The following is a 14580-nucleotide window of genomic DNA, read 5'->3' as shown; positions in this document are numbered from 1 at the left end:
TATTATTGCTATTATTATTATTATCGGTTATAGTAAGTTTTAATTTTTTTTCCCTTTTTGCTAAAGTATTAAAACTATGAAATACAGTTTCTGTATTTTTCATTCATGGGTGCTTATTTATTTACATATTAGAAAATTGAATACTTCTAAATATCACAGAATAATAATTAAACATTTGATTTTACTATCAGGATATCCGAACCATCTGGATTAGGTTTTGGAGAAATGTTTTTTTACTGTGCTACTTTAATGTGTGCATGGGAAATATATTATAAACAGACTAACGAGTTTTATAATTAATATGAAATGTAATTACCTACGGTATTATACGCTATTCATATTACAATTTTAGGTTGCAATGTCACCAGCTCCTCCACCATATACTCCAGGCTATATGGGTAACACTCCAGGCTATGTGTGTAACACTCCAGGCTATGTGAGTAACACTCCAGGCTATGTGAGTACACTCATTGTATAGAGATGTGATTTTTTTTTACTTTTAACAATCTATCAAGCTAAGCTTACAAAAACAAACCTGTGCCTATGCCCTATAGGCCGCCTGTAGACAGCTGGGTCGGAATTCTCGCAGCGGGATGCGGACCTGTGCCCCTGCAGAGACCTGCGGCTCACTGCGTCTCCTCTTCTCTGTGATGTGCCGGCTGCCGCCCACCTGATGCATGTGCAGTGTGGAGCCGACGGGTCTCTACTAACATTTCTGTGCGGGTCTCGCAGAAATAGAACATGCCACGATTTGTTTTCCGCGCGTGTTTTTAATGGCAGGGGGCACGGGCGGAAATTCTATGGGAAATCCAGCCACGGAATTTCCGCCCCTGTGCAGGGGGCCTTAAATACATGCAGACATCTTAGAGGAAAGGGGTCTCTGACTCGATATCCTCATTTGGGGGCAAAGCAGCTCTCTTTGTGAGCACTCCTTTTCTGGCAGACTCAAGTCTTCCATGCATTAAGGTTGCCTTACATGGGACAACTATTACCTGAATAGGCACTCAAAATAGTTGCTAAAGCGCACAAATGACTATTGCTTGGTGTTTTACAAAGAACAATTGTTTGTCATTCGTATTCAATAGCACTGAAGGAATTGTTAGCAGCATTTATTTTTTTTTTAAACAATAGATTTTTATTGAGTTTTGACAGGAAATTTAGTACAACAAAGCAAATCAAAATCTCGATGAATTTCTATGAGAAAATAGAATTTTCAGTTTTCAATATTTAAATTTAAACAGTTACAAAACAATTGTAATGTGAAAAAAAATTAAAATAATCTTAACTTGAACTCGTCAAATCGTGGATACAGATGATAGATATATAAAGATCTCGATAGGTCAAAGGTAATCTCTTAACAGCATTTATACGGGCAGAAATATTGCTTGACCTGTTAGGGAGTGTGAGGTTCTTTGGTGGGCATGTATTTGAAATTTTAACCCCTTCCCAATTCAGGATCTTTTGCACCCGGTCTACTGAACACACTAATGCAGTCTTTGAGTGAACACTTGCTGCTCTTAGCAAGTATCTTCGAAGACCAAAACCAGCCAGAGTCTGTAACAGCTGAATGTTTTTTTTGAAGACCAGCAGAAAGTGTTCAGTCGAAGTTCACTTACACATATTTTTGTGTTTTTGGAGATCAATGATTGTTAAGTGAGAGAGCAAAATGTTCAATGTTTGGAAGGCGCACGTGGAGCAAGGGCACAACTCCCTACAAAGTTGTTGGGTAATCGTTGAAAGACAACAATTACGTGTTTACACCAGACAATATTTAATCAACCAGCAACTATTTTTATGTGATGTTGAACTGAGCGCTATAGTAGAGAACCTCCACCCCCCTCGGATTGCAGTCGGCCAACGGATGTTGTAGTCTTCGTTGGGTCAGAAGCATACTTGGATTAGGTAATGCAATGTCCTCTTGGGCGAACCTGGCGTCCGCTTCATCCGCACAGCTCATTAACATTTTCTCTGCCACTGTTTTGCCCCCTCTTCTCAATAACTGATCCTCACATCGCCACTCATCACCACTGGTATTAACGGAGCCCATGTCCATTTTCAACTGTGAACATGTAACTTTATTCGGAAATCAGCATAGCTTCGTCTCTGGGCACTGGGTTGGTGCACTCCATTGAGTCAGATCTAGTTCTCGCTTTATTTGCTGCTGCTAGGTTTTAGGTTCTCTCACTTGTTGGCACAGCACACTACTCAGACTCTGCTAGGGGTTGTGCACTGCCACACCATCTATGTCATTCCCTGGTTTGTAGTGCAACGGTGGCTTTTAGTGCATTGCACCAGACATGGGTTGCCCTACCTAGTGCTCAGAGAGTACAGTTCTAAAACAAAATGCTGCCTAAAACACAACATTAAAGAGGCAGAACATTATTATAATGATTTACAAAAATTCGGGCTGAAAAGAAGCGACTGGTAAATGAATTCTCACTCTTTGGCACTCACTTATTGGAAGGGTTTCTCTCGGATAAGCCCAAGAGATATATTTTAACAATTTTCCAATATTGCATTATTGCTGCTGTCACATTATTATCTGGCTGGCTTACAGTATTAGTGTATTGGAGGCCATATTTATGTTAAACATGCTGTGCTGAAATTTTCATTTACCCCTAGAATAAAAATTACAATAAATCTTCATCTTCTGTGAAGTCATTAAAAATTCTCTTCAGGCATTTCCTAGTTATAAACCTGTTGGTGAAAAAGTTGGGTGACCAGCAATATGGCCACCTATCCAGGACTAGCAGAGGTCGTTAACCATCCTTTCTAGAGTCCTATGCGTATAACTGCCTAATCATGCATCATTCTCTCTTATATAGCTATATAAGCATGTAGATTTGCTGTCCATGACTATGAAAATTGATAAATTAGTCTTTAAATATAAACTCTTTAAATTAGGTTTTGCAAAATATGTCTTCTTGTTGCGAATTTCACTCTGATCATGCCACAAGATGGGTTTCAGCTATCCTGTATAACATGGCACATCTCCCTGGGTTCCATTGAAATTGCTAGGAGTTACCCACTACCTCATCATGTTGTATACAGAGAACACTAATTATTATAATACTGCACCCTAGGAGCAAAAGTATGAACATATATATGGAGAATTTAATGTTGGTTTGCTCATTACTATTGGAGGCTTGGTATCTTTACCATATGGTATCATAAATGGTGCATTCTGACAATATTCAATCCAAAATATGCAGAACTAACTCACCAAAACTATGTAATGTGTTCCTATTTTCTTTTTTTATCCTTTTCTAGGTTCAAAACTCATTTGTACCTCCAATTTATGGAGCACAGATGGTGAGTGAACAAGAATACATACATTTATAGACTTGTGTGCAGAACAGGGACCTGTATTATACCAGAGGAGGAGAGGTTTGTCACACATCACCAATCCCCCAACCACAAACACTGGAGTGATACACGCAATGTCGGCGCTATCGGCTGCATTCTCTTTGTAAGACAGACCATAGTAGATATACTGCCATAAGCATTTTTATTGTATAGTTGCTTACTATCAACAAAATGGTGCCCCTTCATGTCTTTCCTATGGTACTTTATGAATTCTAGATACAGCCCTATCTTAGTCTCTGTTCAAATTTGCATTGTTTATAACCTAAATCATGCCAGATTCATCGTATGACAGAAACAAATGGTGCTCAACACACCCCTCTCTATAGGCATATGGTAAAACTCAAATGATGATATTTATGTCTTATAACTTGATCAAGTCTAATAAACAAATACATATTCATTAAATGTCATAATCTGTGTGTGTGAATGGTATGTTCCATTGCTCCATTCAAACTGTATTGACTCCATTTGTTACCACATGCATTTTTCCCTACCACCGCCCCCAGCAGCATTTCCCCCCCGCCTCAGTCTCATCTTAGTGTTGCTGGGCACATTGTTTATCCAAAGAGGGCAACAAACCTCTCCACCTCACCCCATCCTGTTCATTAGTCTTGTGAGAATGGGGCCAGCTGGTTGACTAGTGTAATCTAACTAGCCACTGTAGTTTGAATTAAAAATTTAGTGGTAGCCTCATTGCCACACATATGGCTGGTGCACATGGGTGTCCAGTACTAAGTGCCCCTGCAGTGGAACAGTGCAGTTCTACAGGACAGGAGACAGGTAAACTCCACATTCACCCACACTCCGGACATTAATACCCTCGTCTTTGCACTAACCTCCCCTGCTATTCTCATTTCAAGCCTTAACACTTTCTTCCTATGCCCCTAACACACTCCATCCACATCAGCCCCTCCCTGCTCTTCTCACCCATGCACAGCTCCCATGCACTTCTCACCTTTCTCAGGTGCCTTCACCCTCCACCCCCCCACACCTCCAAGAAGCACCTTAGCCACCCTCACCAATCCCCCAAACTACCTGCTCACCCCTGCTACTTCTAGCCATGGAGGACATATTCCCCAACCCTTGCCCACCCCGTACTGCTCTCTACCAAAATCCCCCCAATCATACTAAACCACCCCACTAGCCCATGTGCCCCCCATGCTCCCCCATGCCCCATTCAAATGCGCCCTATGGCACTCCTAATCCATGTGCAACAAACTCCCAACTATTCACAATCTGTTTATCACCAAACACTTCAACCTGCTCACCCTCACCGAAACAAGGATACAGCAGTCCGATTCTCCCTCCCCCGCTGCATTGTCCTATGATGGCCTGCAGGTTCTTCCATACCCCTAGATCGGATTACCGGCACAGTGGAGGAGTAGGCGTTCTCCTATCGCCATACTGTACCTTCCAAGTCATTCCCCCAGTACCCTCTCTCACCTTCCAGTCATTCGAAGTCCACACCCTATGACTCTTTCATCCACTGTCCCTGCACGTTGCAGTTATCTACCGACCCCTAAGTCCCACCCACCTGTTCCTAGACCACTTCGCCACCTGGCTTTCCCCTTCCTATCCTGTGAAATCCCAACCCTCATCCTTGGTGATTTCAATATCCCTAATAACGACCCCAGCACCTCATCTGCCTCCCAGCTCACCTCCTCCCTTGGCCTATCACAACTTTCAGACTCCACCGCTCACAGAGACGGCAACATTCTTGATTTAATCTTCCTCTACTCTGCCTCCCACTTTACTAACTCCCCTCTTCCACTCTCAGATCACAACCTCCTTTCTTTCTCCATCTATGGAACCTCTAGGAACCTCTAGACCGTCTACACCCATCATTTCACTGAGACCATCGAGTCCTCCCTCTCCCCTATCTCCCTCCTCTCCTGCCCTAAACTGGGTGCTGAACACTACCGCATCACCCTCAGTGGTGTCTAGATGCGCCAAACAACTGTGGAGAAAATCAAAGCAGCCCGCAGACTTCCTTCACTTAAAATTCATGCTTAAAACTTTTAACCTAGCCCTTCACCATGCCAAACAAGTTTATTTCACCTCCCTCGCCTCCTCACTATCCCACAACCCCGAGCGACTCTTTGACACCTGCCACTCCCTCCTCAGCCCCAAAGTACAGACCTCCGTGACGGCCCTCAGTGCTGAAGAACTAGCCACCTATTTCAAAGTAAAAAATCGACAACATTTGAAAAGAAGCTAGCCCCAATCCCGGTCTCCTCTGCACTGCATCCATCAAGCACTCACTTTCTATGTTAGAACTAATGACAGAGGAAGAAGTCTCCAGACTGCTTTCTGCAGCTTGGCCCTCCACCTGCGCTAGCGACCGTCTTCCCTCTCATCTCCTCTGGTCCCTTTCCCGTCTGCCATTACCCACCTCACCACCATTTTCAACCTCTTCCTAACCTCTGGCACCTTCCCCTCTTTATTCAAACACTCCATCATATCCCCTCTGCTAAAAAAAACAACACTTGACCCGACCGATGCTGCCAACTACCGACCCATCTCTTACCTCCACTTCATCTCAAATTACTAGAACGCCTGGTCTACTCCCACCTCACTCGTTTCCCCTCTGACAACTCTCTCCTCAACACTCTCCAGTTTGTTTTTTGCCCCCTACATTTGACCAAAACTACTCTCACAAAAGTATCAAAATGACCTGATGATGGCAAAGCTGTGAGGCGACTACTCACTATCAATCTTCCTTGACCTCTGCTGCATTTGACACTGTTGACCATGACCTCCTTTTCACTATGCTTCGCTCTATCCGCCTAAAGGACACCGCTCTCTCCTCCTACCTCTCTAACCGCTCTTTCAGTGTCTCCTTTGCTGGCTCTATCTCCTCTCTACTTCCTCTCGATGTCGGGGTCCCCCAGAACTCGGTCCTTGGTCTCCATCTCTTCTCTATCTACACAGCCCCAATTGGACAAACCATCTGCAAATTCGGCCTCCAATACCATCTCTACACTGACAACACCCAGTTATACACCTCTTCCCATGATATCTCTCAGCCATTTCTCCAAAATATGACTGACTGTCTGTCTGCTGTCTCTAATACTATGCGTTCCCTTTTTCTCAAACGTAACCTCTTTAAAACTGAGCTTCTCATCTTTACGTCTTCCAGCCAACCTTCCCACAACATCTCCATTCTAGTGTCAGGCATCATAATAACACCCAAACAGCATGTCCAATGCCTTGGGGTCACACTAGACTCTGACCTCTCCTCTACCCCCCACATCCAATCCCTGGCCCGAACATGCCACCTGCATCTCAGAAATATTGCTAAAATCCGGCTGTTCCTCACAACGGACACACTAAACACACTCGTCGTCACCCTCATCTACTCCTGACTTGACTACTGCAACTCGCTGTTCATTGGCCTTCCCTGCACCAGACTCTCCCTTCTCCAACTCATATTAAATGCGGCAGCTAGGCTTATTTTTCTATCCAGTCATTTCTCAAACGCCTCTGCACTATGCCAGTCATTGCATTAGCTGCCCATCCACTCCAGGACTAAATTTAAACTCCTCACCCTCACCTACAAAGCTCTCCATGGCGCCGTGCCACCGTACATTGCCTCCCTCCTGTCCATACACCATCCAGCCTGCACACTCCAATCCGCTAACATACACAGACTAAACACCCCTCTAATACAAACCTCACATGCTCGCCTCCCGGACTTCACCAGAGCAGCACCCATCCTCTGGAACGCTCTACCCGAAGGCATCTGTACAATCCCTGATACACTAAATTTAAGGCGTGTCTTAAAAACGCACCTCTTTAGGGAAGCATACCAAATTTCTTGACCCAGTCCCCCTGCCCCTCCCTATGGCTCCCCATACCTTCCACCCTGCCTATCGCACACAAATTCTACCCCTGCACCTCCTTACCAACCCTGTTTGCCTCCTAATAACTGATTTCACATGTATTTCCTGTACTGCCTGTGTTCCCCCATGCCTCATCTCCCCCCCTTGTACCTCCTGTATCACCCCCACCCCATTTGTTTTAAACTGATTGTATATCACATGTAATTGTTGTATTGTCTGTGTTGTCCCATGCATAAAAGCGCTGCGGAATAAGTGGACGTTATACAAATAAGAATTATTATTATAAATACATTGACATGCCAAAAGTCATGGGATATAAGAATGTTAAATGATAATGAAGTGACATTACCTCAGATGACAGCTTGGGAACACCCACACCTATATAAGTAGTGATGTGTTATCTTGTGAGTGAGGTTGCACTCTGGCTAGCATGCTCATACCAAGGCAATGTGAATTATCAGAGTTTAAACGAGGCATGATAGTGAGTGCCAGAAGGATGGGACATTCCATTTCTAAAGTTGTTCAGGTGTTTAGCATACCTTGGCCAACAGTGTCACGTGTGTACACAGAAAATGTCATTGATGGCCTTACCACCAACAGTGGACATCACTGTGACTACTCATGGGTACTTAATAGAGATGAGCGAGCATGCTCGGATAAGGCAGTTACTCGAGCACCGCTCTTCTCGAGTAACTGCATACTCGTCCGAGCAGGCTCGGGGGGGGGGGGCTTGAGATCTCTCTCTCCCCCCCCGCTACACCCCGCTCACCCCCGCCACCCCCCCGAGCCTGCTCAGACGAGAATGCAGTTACTCGAGAAGAGCGATGCTCGCTCGAGTAACTGCCTTATCCAAGCGTGCTCGCTCATCTGTAGTACTTAATGATTGCAACCCATAGCATCTGACTGAAATGCTTTGTGTGAACGGGCAAGCTACGCTAGCAGAAAGCACATCCACATTCAATGCATAAACTCTCACAAGCATATTTCGCAGGTGAATGCAGTGTTCTTCAGCTTCCATGGGGTGTGAGAGCAGAAGACCCACTAGAGTGCCTTTGTTAGCATCACAACACTAAACACAGTGCCTCCCCTTGGCTCGTGAGGTTGCTAACTGGACCCTGGAGGGCTGACAACATGTGACGTGGTTTGATGATTCACAGTACCAATTGTTTCGGGCTAATAGTAGGGTTTGTGTGTGATGCAGACCCCATTAAATCGTGGACCCTAGTTGTCAACAAGACCCTATGCAGGCTGGTGGTGGTTCCATACTGGTGTGAGGTGTGTTTTCTTGCCATGTGGTGGGTCCACTGGCCCGCCTAAACCCATTATTGACTAATTCCTGCTAAGTTTTACTATTTGGTGATCATTTACAGCCGCTTTATGGATTTCATGCATCCTCACAATGATGGGATATTGTAGCAGGATAATGCACCGTGTTATCAGGCCCAATTTGTCAAGAATTGGTTTGAGGAGCATTCTGGAGAGTTCCTATGAATGGTGTGCATATACACCTGACATGAGCCCAATCGAGCATTTATGGGATGTGGTTGAGATGTCCATTCACACCCAAGATCGTGTACCTACAAATACCCCAGAGCTGTGGGTGGCTATCCAGACAACATGGCTTAACATCCCTCTAGACCAGGGGTGTCAAACTCATTTTCACCGAGGGCCACATCAGCCTTAGGTTTGCCTTCATAGTGCCGATTCTAATTGTGAGACTGTATAGTAAAACTGAACCCCACAGTGGCCTGATTGGTAAAAAGGTTCTCCATAGTGGCCAGTGGTGCACGCTATATATATATATATATATATATATATATATATATATATATATATATATACAGGCGCACACTATCACACACACATATAACAGAGATGCACACTATTACACACACATTCTTACAGAAGCACACTATTACGCACACATGCGCACAGACGCACACTATTACGCACACATGCGCACAGACGCACACATGCGCACAGACGTACTCTATTACGCACATATGCGCACAGACGCACACTATTACGCACACATGCGCACAGACGCACACATGCGCACAGACGTACTCTATTACGCACATATGCGCACAGACGCACCCTATTAGGCACATATGCGCACAGACGCACCCTATTAGGCACATATGCGCAGAGACGCACTCTATTACGCACATATGCGCACACTATTATGCACATATGCGCACAGAAGTACACTATTACACACACATGCGCACAGAAGCACACTATTACACACGCGCACACTATTACGCACATATGCGCACAGACGCACACTATTACACACACATGCGCACACTATTACGCATATATGCACACAGACGCACACTATTACGCACACAGACGCACACTATTACGCGCATAGACGCACACTATTATACATATATACGCATAGACGCACACACATATACGCACAGACACACACACACATACACACAGACACACACACATATATATTATATATATATATATATATATATATACACACACACACACATATATATATATACACACACATGGACACTTCTGCATTTTTATACACATTTTTATACTTACCTGCATCCAATATGGTCCCACTGGCAGGTGTGCTGGCTGCTCTCAGTCCTTCTTGGGCCCCTGATGTCTCCCAGGCCTGCAGCCATGAACAGAGGAAGGGCCAGTGAGGGTAGGTCAGCGGTGACCAGGCTCTCACCCTGCAGCTGCTCCTCCTCAGCGTGGCTCTCATGTTCTCTGCAGTCTTCTTCCCTCCTCCGCGGCCGTTGTCAGTGTGCTATCGGCACTCCTCTATTACTGTCTGCACTAGACAGAACAAGCCGAGAGAAGATCGCCTACTGACAGCAGCACAGAGGTGAGGGAACTTTGTGCACAGCCGGCGGGCCACAGAAAATGAGGCGGCGGGCCGGATTCGGCCCGCGGGCCTTGTGTTTGACACCTTTGCTCTAGACGTCTCCTGTCCACTTGTAGAATCAATATCACGTCGAGTTGCTGAACTTCACCTGTGGCCAGAAGGATCTTACACAATATTAGTTCCCGTCCCGTGACTTTTGGCATATCAGTGCCAAAACTAATTATTCACCACAAGTTGCATATGGTAGTGATTTTGAATACAGTAGTTTATGGTGTTCCTATGGAGCACACATATATCGTATAGCTCAATAAATGTATTTATTGCTTTAGGTACCAAGTATGGCTGCACCTCCTGTCTTTGGGGCTCCCATGGTGAGTGAACAAATATATTATATATGGATAGTTGCCTGTATACTACCACTGTATCTTTATGATTTCTTCTAATCATTTCAGCCACAGAAAGCACCTGTGACCATGTATAACCCGGTATGATTGTAATTTATTCTACTTTACTTGTTGACTATACCAGACTATGTTTTTTTCTTACCTTTACGCTAAAGATTCCTTGTAGAAACCATTTGTATTTAAGATGATGTTCATCTTTCATCTCCCCAGGTAATGCCCTTTCAGGCTGCTCTCCAGACAAATTTCGGCAGGAATGGAAGAGTTATTATTATGGGAAATATCCCTTATGGAGCAGACAGGTGTGTGTCTTCATGGATTAATAAAGTCTGTAGGGTTTGCATGCAGCATATGTAGAGTGCAGCCAATGGTGGCCACAGCAGAGCGCAGGTGTAGCATGCTCGGGGTCCGACTGTCCAACCAAAATACCATATGATCCACAGATTGGCTCAGACTTTGGCACGATAAGGGGCCCAAAAATTCCAACAGCAGACAACCCCATCTGGAGAAGACATGGGTGCAAAGCTCTAGGGTCTATGTCTTATGGGTTGACAGGATTCATGAGAAGTGTGCGGTAATAAAAATAAAGTTCACAATGCAATAAAAAGTGATTTTGCTCATGTTCTCTATATATGGAGGATGGCCTCTAGGAATAATTTTCTTCTAATGAATAACATTTCAATTCTGAGCTGAATTCAATTCAATTGCTGAAGGTTGCAACAGTGGATGGTATAAAAGCAGGTTGTACAAGCAGAGGTCAGAAACAGGATATCACATCAAGAGCAACATTTCTCCCTTGGTTTACACAAAATTAAAGGGAGTCCCTGCTTGTCATAATTTAGCTGCAAGGGTCCCCATGGATGTGAATGGGACTCAACCTGCAGTACCATTCTAGGTCACTATACAATGTATACAGGTGACTGCTTACAGGAAAACAACAGTTCTGTACACTAGAAAAGCAACCCGGGGAAACAGCTGATCAGCAAGGGTCCTGGATGCAGAACCACACTAATCTGCTATTGATGCCCTATTCAAGATACATCTTTAACTTAATGCACAAAACTGTGAGTCTGAAGTGTGCTGACCTATGACATTGCACCTTTCTAGGTTCCACATCAATCTTTTAAATAGCAGAACAAGGAATATTCACCTTCATGTCAACCCGCGCTTCCGAGAAGGAGCAGTAGTAAGAAACACTCAGGACAGAGGCACTTGGGGTCCTGAGGAAAGAACAATGTCATATATGCCATTCATACCTGGGCAAAGCTTTCAGGTAGGAACAGTAGATGTTATCAAAGTTTAAGGGCTTGTCCAGAATTAGTCTGCTTCCTTCCAAAAACAGTGTCACCCCTGTCCACAGATTGTGTGTAGCATTACAGTAAGATGAATAGATAATGGCTATTTTGCCATTTTCCTTTTCAGTTTTTTTTAAGGAATTTACCACAATAGATGAATAATGCAATATTTTATATTATGGGTTGTTATGCATGTGGTGATACCAATTATGTGTAGTTTTAATCTTCTTTTTATGTTTGTCAAAATGTAAAGCATTGTGTAAGAAGAAAAACCTTTTTCAAATGTATTTCTGTAAAAACATTAAGATGCTACGGTCAGCAATAACTGCTGCAGCTATAGGGGGTAAATAGTGGAGAGGAGTGGATTAGATGAACAAATGCTCTACTTCTCACTCTTTTTCTGGGGTAAAAAAAACCCTCCATATGTCACAATCAGAGAGTAAATACTGTACGTTCTTTAATAAGGAAGGAACGTTATAACAGGAAGATAAGTCCATGTATCCCTCTACTGTTGCAGGAGAACAGAATCACAGATCTGTTCTCTGCTGCCTGCTCTTCCCCTCTGCTGTGCACAGAATGAGATAGCAAATGTATATTCAGTTTTCCTGACTCCACTTCAAATGGCTCTTGCTTAATGGACATGGTGGGAATTTAAAGCCAAGAACCTTGCGTTTAAACCAACACTAAAAGCATGTCGGTAGCACTGATAAAACCAGAGCTACAGCTGTTTAAAGTGGAACAAGCTCTGTTTGTCCAAAACTGTAATGTCCTTTTCCCGAAAAATGAACACAGCTCATCCTATACTCTGTGTGTGTGTGTGTGTGTGTGTGTGTGGGGGGGGGGGGGGAAGGGGGTTTGGGGGGTTAAAGAAGTTGTATTTGTGAACACCAATAAATAATCATTGATGTCTTATTCTATATATTTACTACCAGATTGAAATCAAGAATGAGGGAGGATCTTTCGGAATCTATTCTAATGGAGCAAAATTATTCAACTATGTCCATCGTCTACCTTTTAACCAGATTAACATGATTGAGGTTGGAGGAGATGTCACCTTGACCCTCGTCCAGTACTAACCTCATACAAGAAGTAGTTCATATGGAGCCCAATCCAAGCAGATCATTGTCTCCAAAGTCTCTGAACAAGCCCAAGTGAATAGCAGAATACATTCAGACATCCTGGTGCATAGATTTTGTTCTTCGAGGATCTTCTTTCATACATCTTCCTGGTTTACACTTTCCTAAGGTATAGCCATGACTGGCTTCTCTTTAGCTCCTTATCATTTCAGATTTGTAAATCTCCAGAGTAATCAGATAGTGTTTTTTTTATAGTGATTTATTTTTTATGACTTCTGCTCTATTATGATATTTATATACTAATGGATGCCAAGGAGGGTATCGTGTATGTCATGTATCTGACAAGGAGCATGCTATGTGCTCTGACATCCATTGTATTTCACTGCTCAATAAATGGATTCACATGGGGTCTCTTGTGTGTTTTTTGACTGTCAAAAATGCTAAAATATGAATTCAACCTTACAAAGTTAGTAACTGTTGTTTCACTGTATAGGTACTATATCCAGTATACTTATTAATAAGACAGTCCCTGTAGCACTACTACTGTGTTGGTGCTATGCCAATGTCATTATCATGTTATTAGGTAACACATGATGTTCAGTAGGGAATTCAATAGGTTTGAAGAAATAAAGCAATTTGCAATATGGCCTGAAGCAAAGAGTTTACAGTGATCTTAGGCTTCTCTTAAAGGGGTTGTCCGGCCATGCAGGGTAAAATTGTTTTATAATAGTAATGCTTTCCTTTCACTAAGCATTATAGCACACAGCATACATGGGTTCAAAACAGCAGGCATATCAGCTATGTCTGTTTCCTACTTTGAAATCCGATGTGGAAAGTAGCTTTCAAAGATGGTGCCTTTGTGCTGCCTTCCCACAATACCCTGCGCCTCTCCCCTCTGTGTGCACGCTCCTGATGACAGGAGAACAAAAAAAAAAACAGTCTCTCCTGGCCCAGCTTAGCTACTGCCCAGGCCCCACCCACCTCTATTGAACTCATTGGCAGTGTCCTGACCCCGCCCAATTCCATTGAACACCTCAGCCATCTCTTCTGGCCCCATTGCAATGAATGTGCAGCATTAGCAGCAGTAAAGAAAAAAAAATTAAAACCATGCATCCATCTTTGCATCCATCATCCATCCTTGCACCTAAAACCGCACCCAGAACAGTGAAACGGTGACAGCCTGACCAAATCCCACTCTGACGTGACAAGTTACAGTGACAACCCTCATTCAATAGCTGTGATTGGATAACCCAGCGCCGGCTTTCATTGGCTGATGCGGCGCTGAGTTAACCAATCAGAGCATTAGCTTGCTGGAGGCGGGGCATTCAAGTCTTGCATCCAGAAAGCAATGCTCTGTTGGCATGGAGGACGACGTGACAGCCTGCAGCAGTGCCGCAGACCATCGCGGAATGCCGGCGGTAGGTGAGTATTGATTTTTTTACTGGTAGTTTCCCAATTGAAACGCCATTAATGCGTTCCACATTAATGGCATTTCAATTCATTTCAATGGGGAAAAGTGCTTTGATATACGAGTTTTTTGGCTTAAGTGCTCCGTCTCGGAACAAATTAAACTGGTATGTCAAGACTAGAGATGAGCGAGCATACTCGTCCGAGCTTGATGCTCGTTCGAGTATTAGGGTGCTCGAGATGCTCGTCTCGATTAAACGAGCACTGACCATTGAATTCAATGGAGCCGGCAATACAGCCGGCTCCATTGAAAGCAATGGGCTGCCGGCGATC

General features: G+C 43.9%; 1 protein-coding gene across 4 annotated transcripts in view; it reads left to right on the top strand.

Moving 5' to 3' along the window:
- Window positions 1-13249, top strand: part of LOC136580511 (galectin-4-like) — a 58601-nt gene extending 45352 nt beyond the window's left edge. For 2 of the 4 annotated variants that reach the window (XM_066581119.1, XM_066581122.1), the window contains 7 exons: window positions 353-457; window positions 3271-3312; window positions 10398-10439; window positions 10521-10553; window positions 10683-10771; window positions 11577-11742; window positions 12697-13249. In XM_066581119.1, the coding sequence (XP_066437216.1) occupies window positions 353-457; window positions 3271-3312; window positions 10398-10439; window positions 10521-10553; window positions 10683-10771; window positions 11577-11742; window positions 12697-12840 (621 nt within the window). In that variant the 3' untranslated portion in view covers window positions 12841-13249. The remainder of the gene's footprint in view (window positions 1-352; window positions 458-3270; window positions 3313-10397; window positions 10440-10520; window positions 10554-10682; window positions 10772-11576; window positions 11743-12696) is intronic. The other 2 variants (XM_066581121.1, XM_066581120.1) reach the window with 2 other exon arrangements.
- Window positions 13250-14580: the final 1331 nt, after the last annotated feature.

The sequence above is a fragment of the Eleutherodactylus coqui genome, chromosome 10 (genome assembly GCF_035609145.1).
Source record: "Eleutherodactylus coqui strain aEleCoq1 chromosome 10, aEleCoq1.hap1, whole genome shotgun sequence".
Lineage (NCBI taxonomy): Eukaryota > Metazoa > Chordata > Amphibia > Anura > Eleutherodactylidae > Eleutherodactylus > Eleutherodactylus coqui.
The sequence above is the reverse complement of the archived record's forward strand: the minus strand, read 5'-3'. Positions and strand labels throughout refer to the sequence as shown.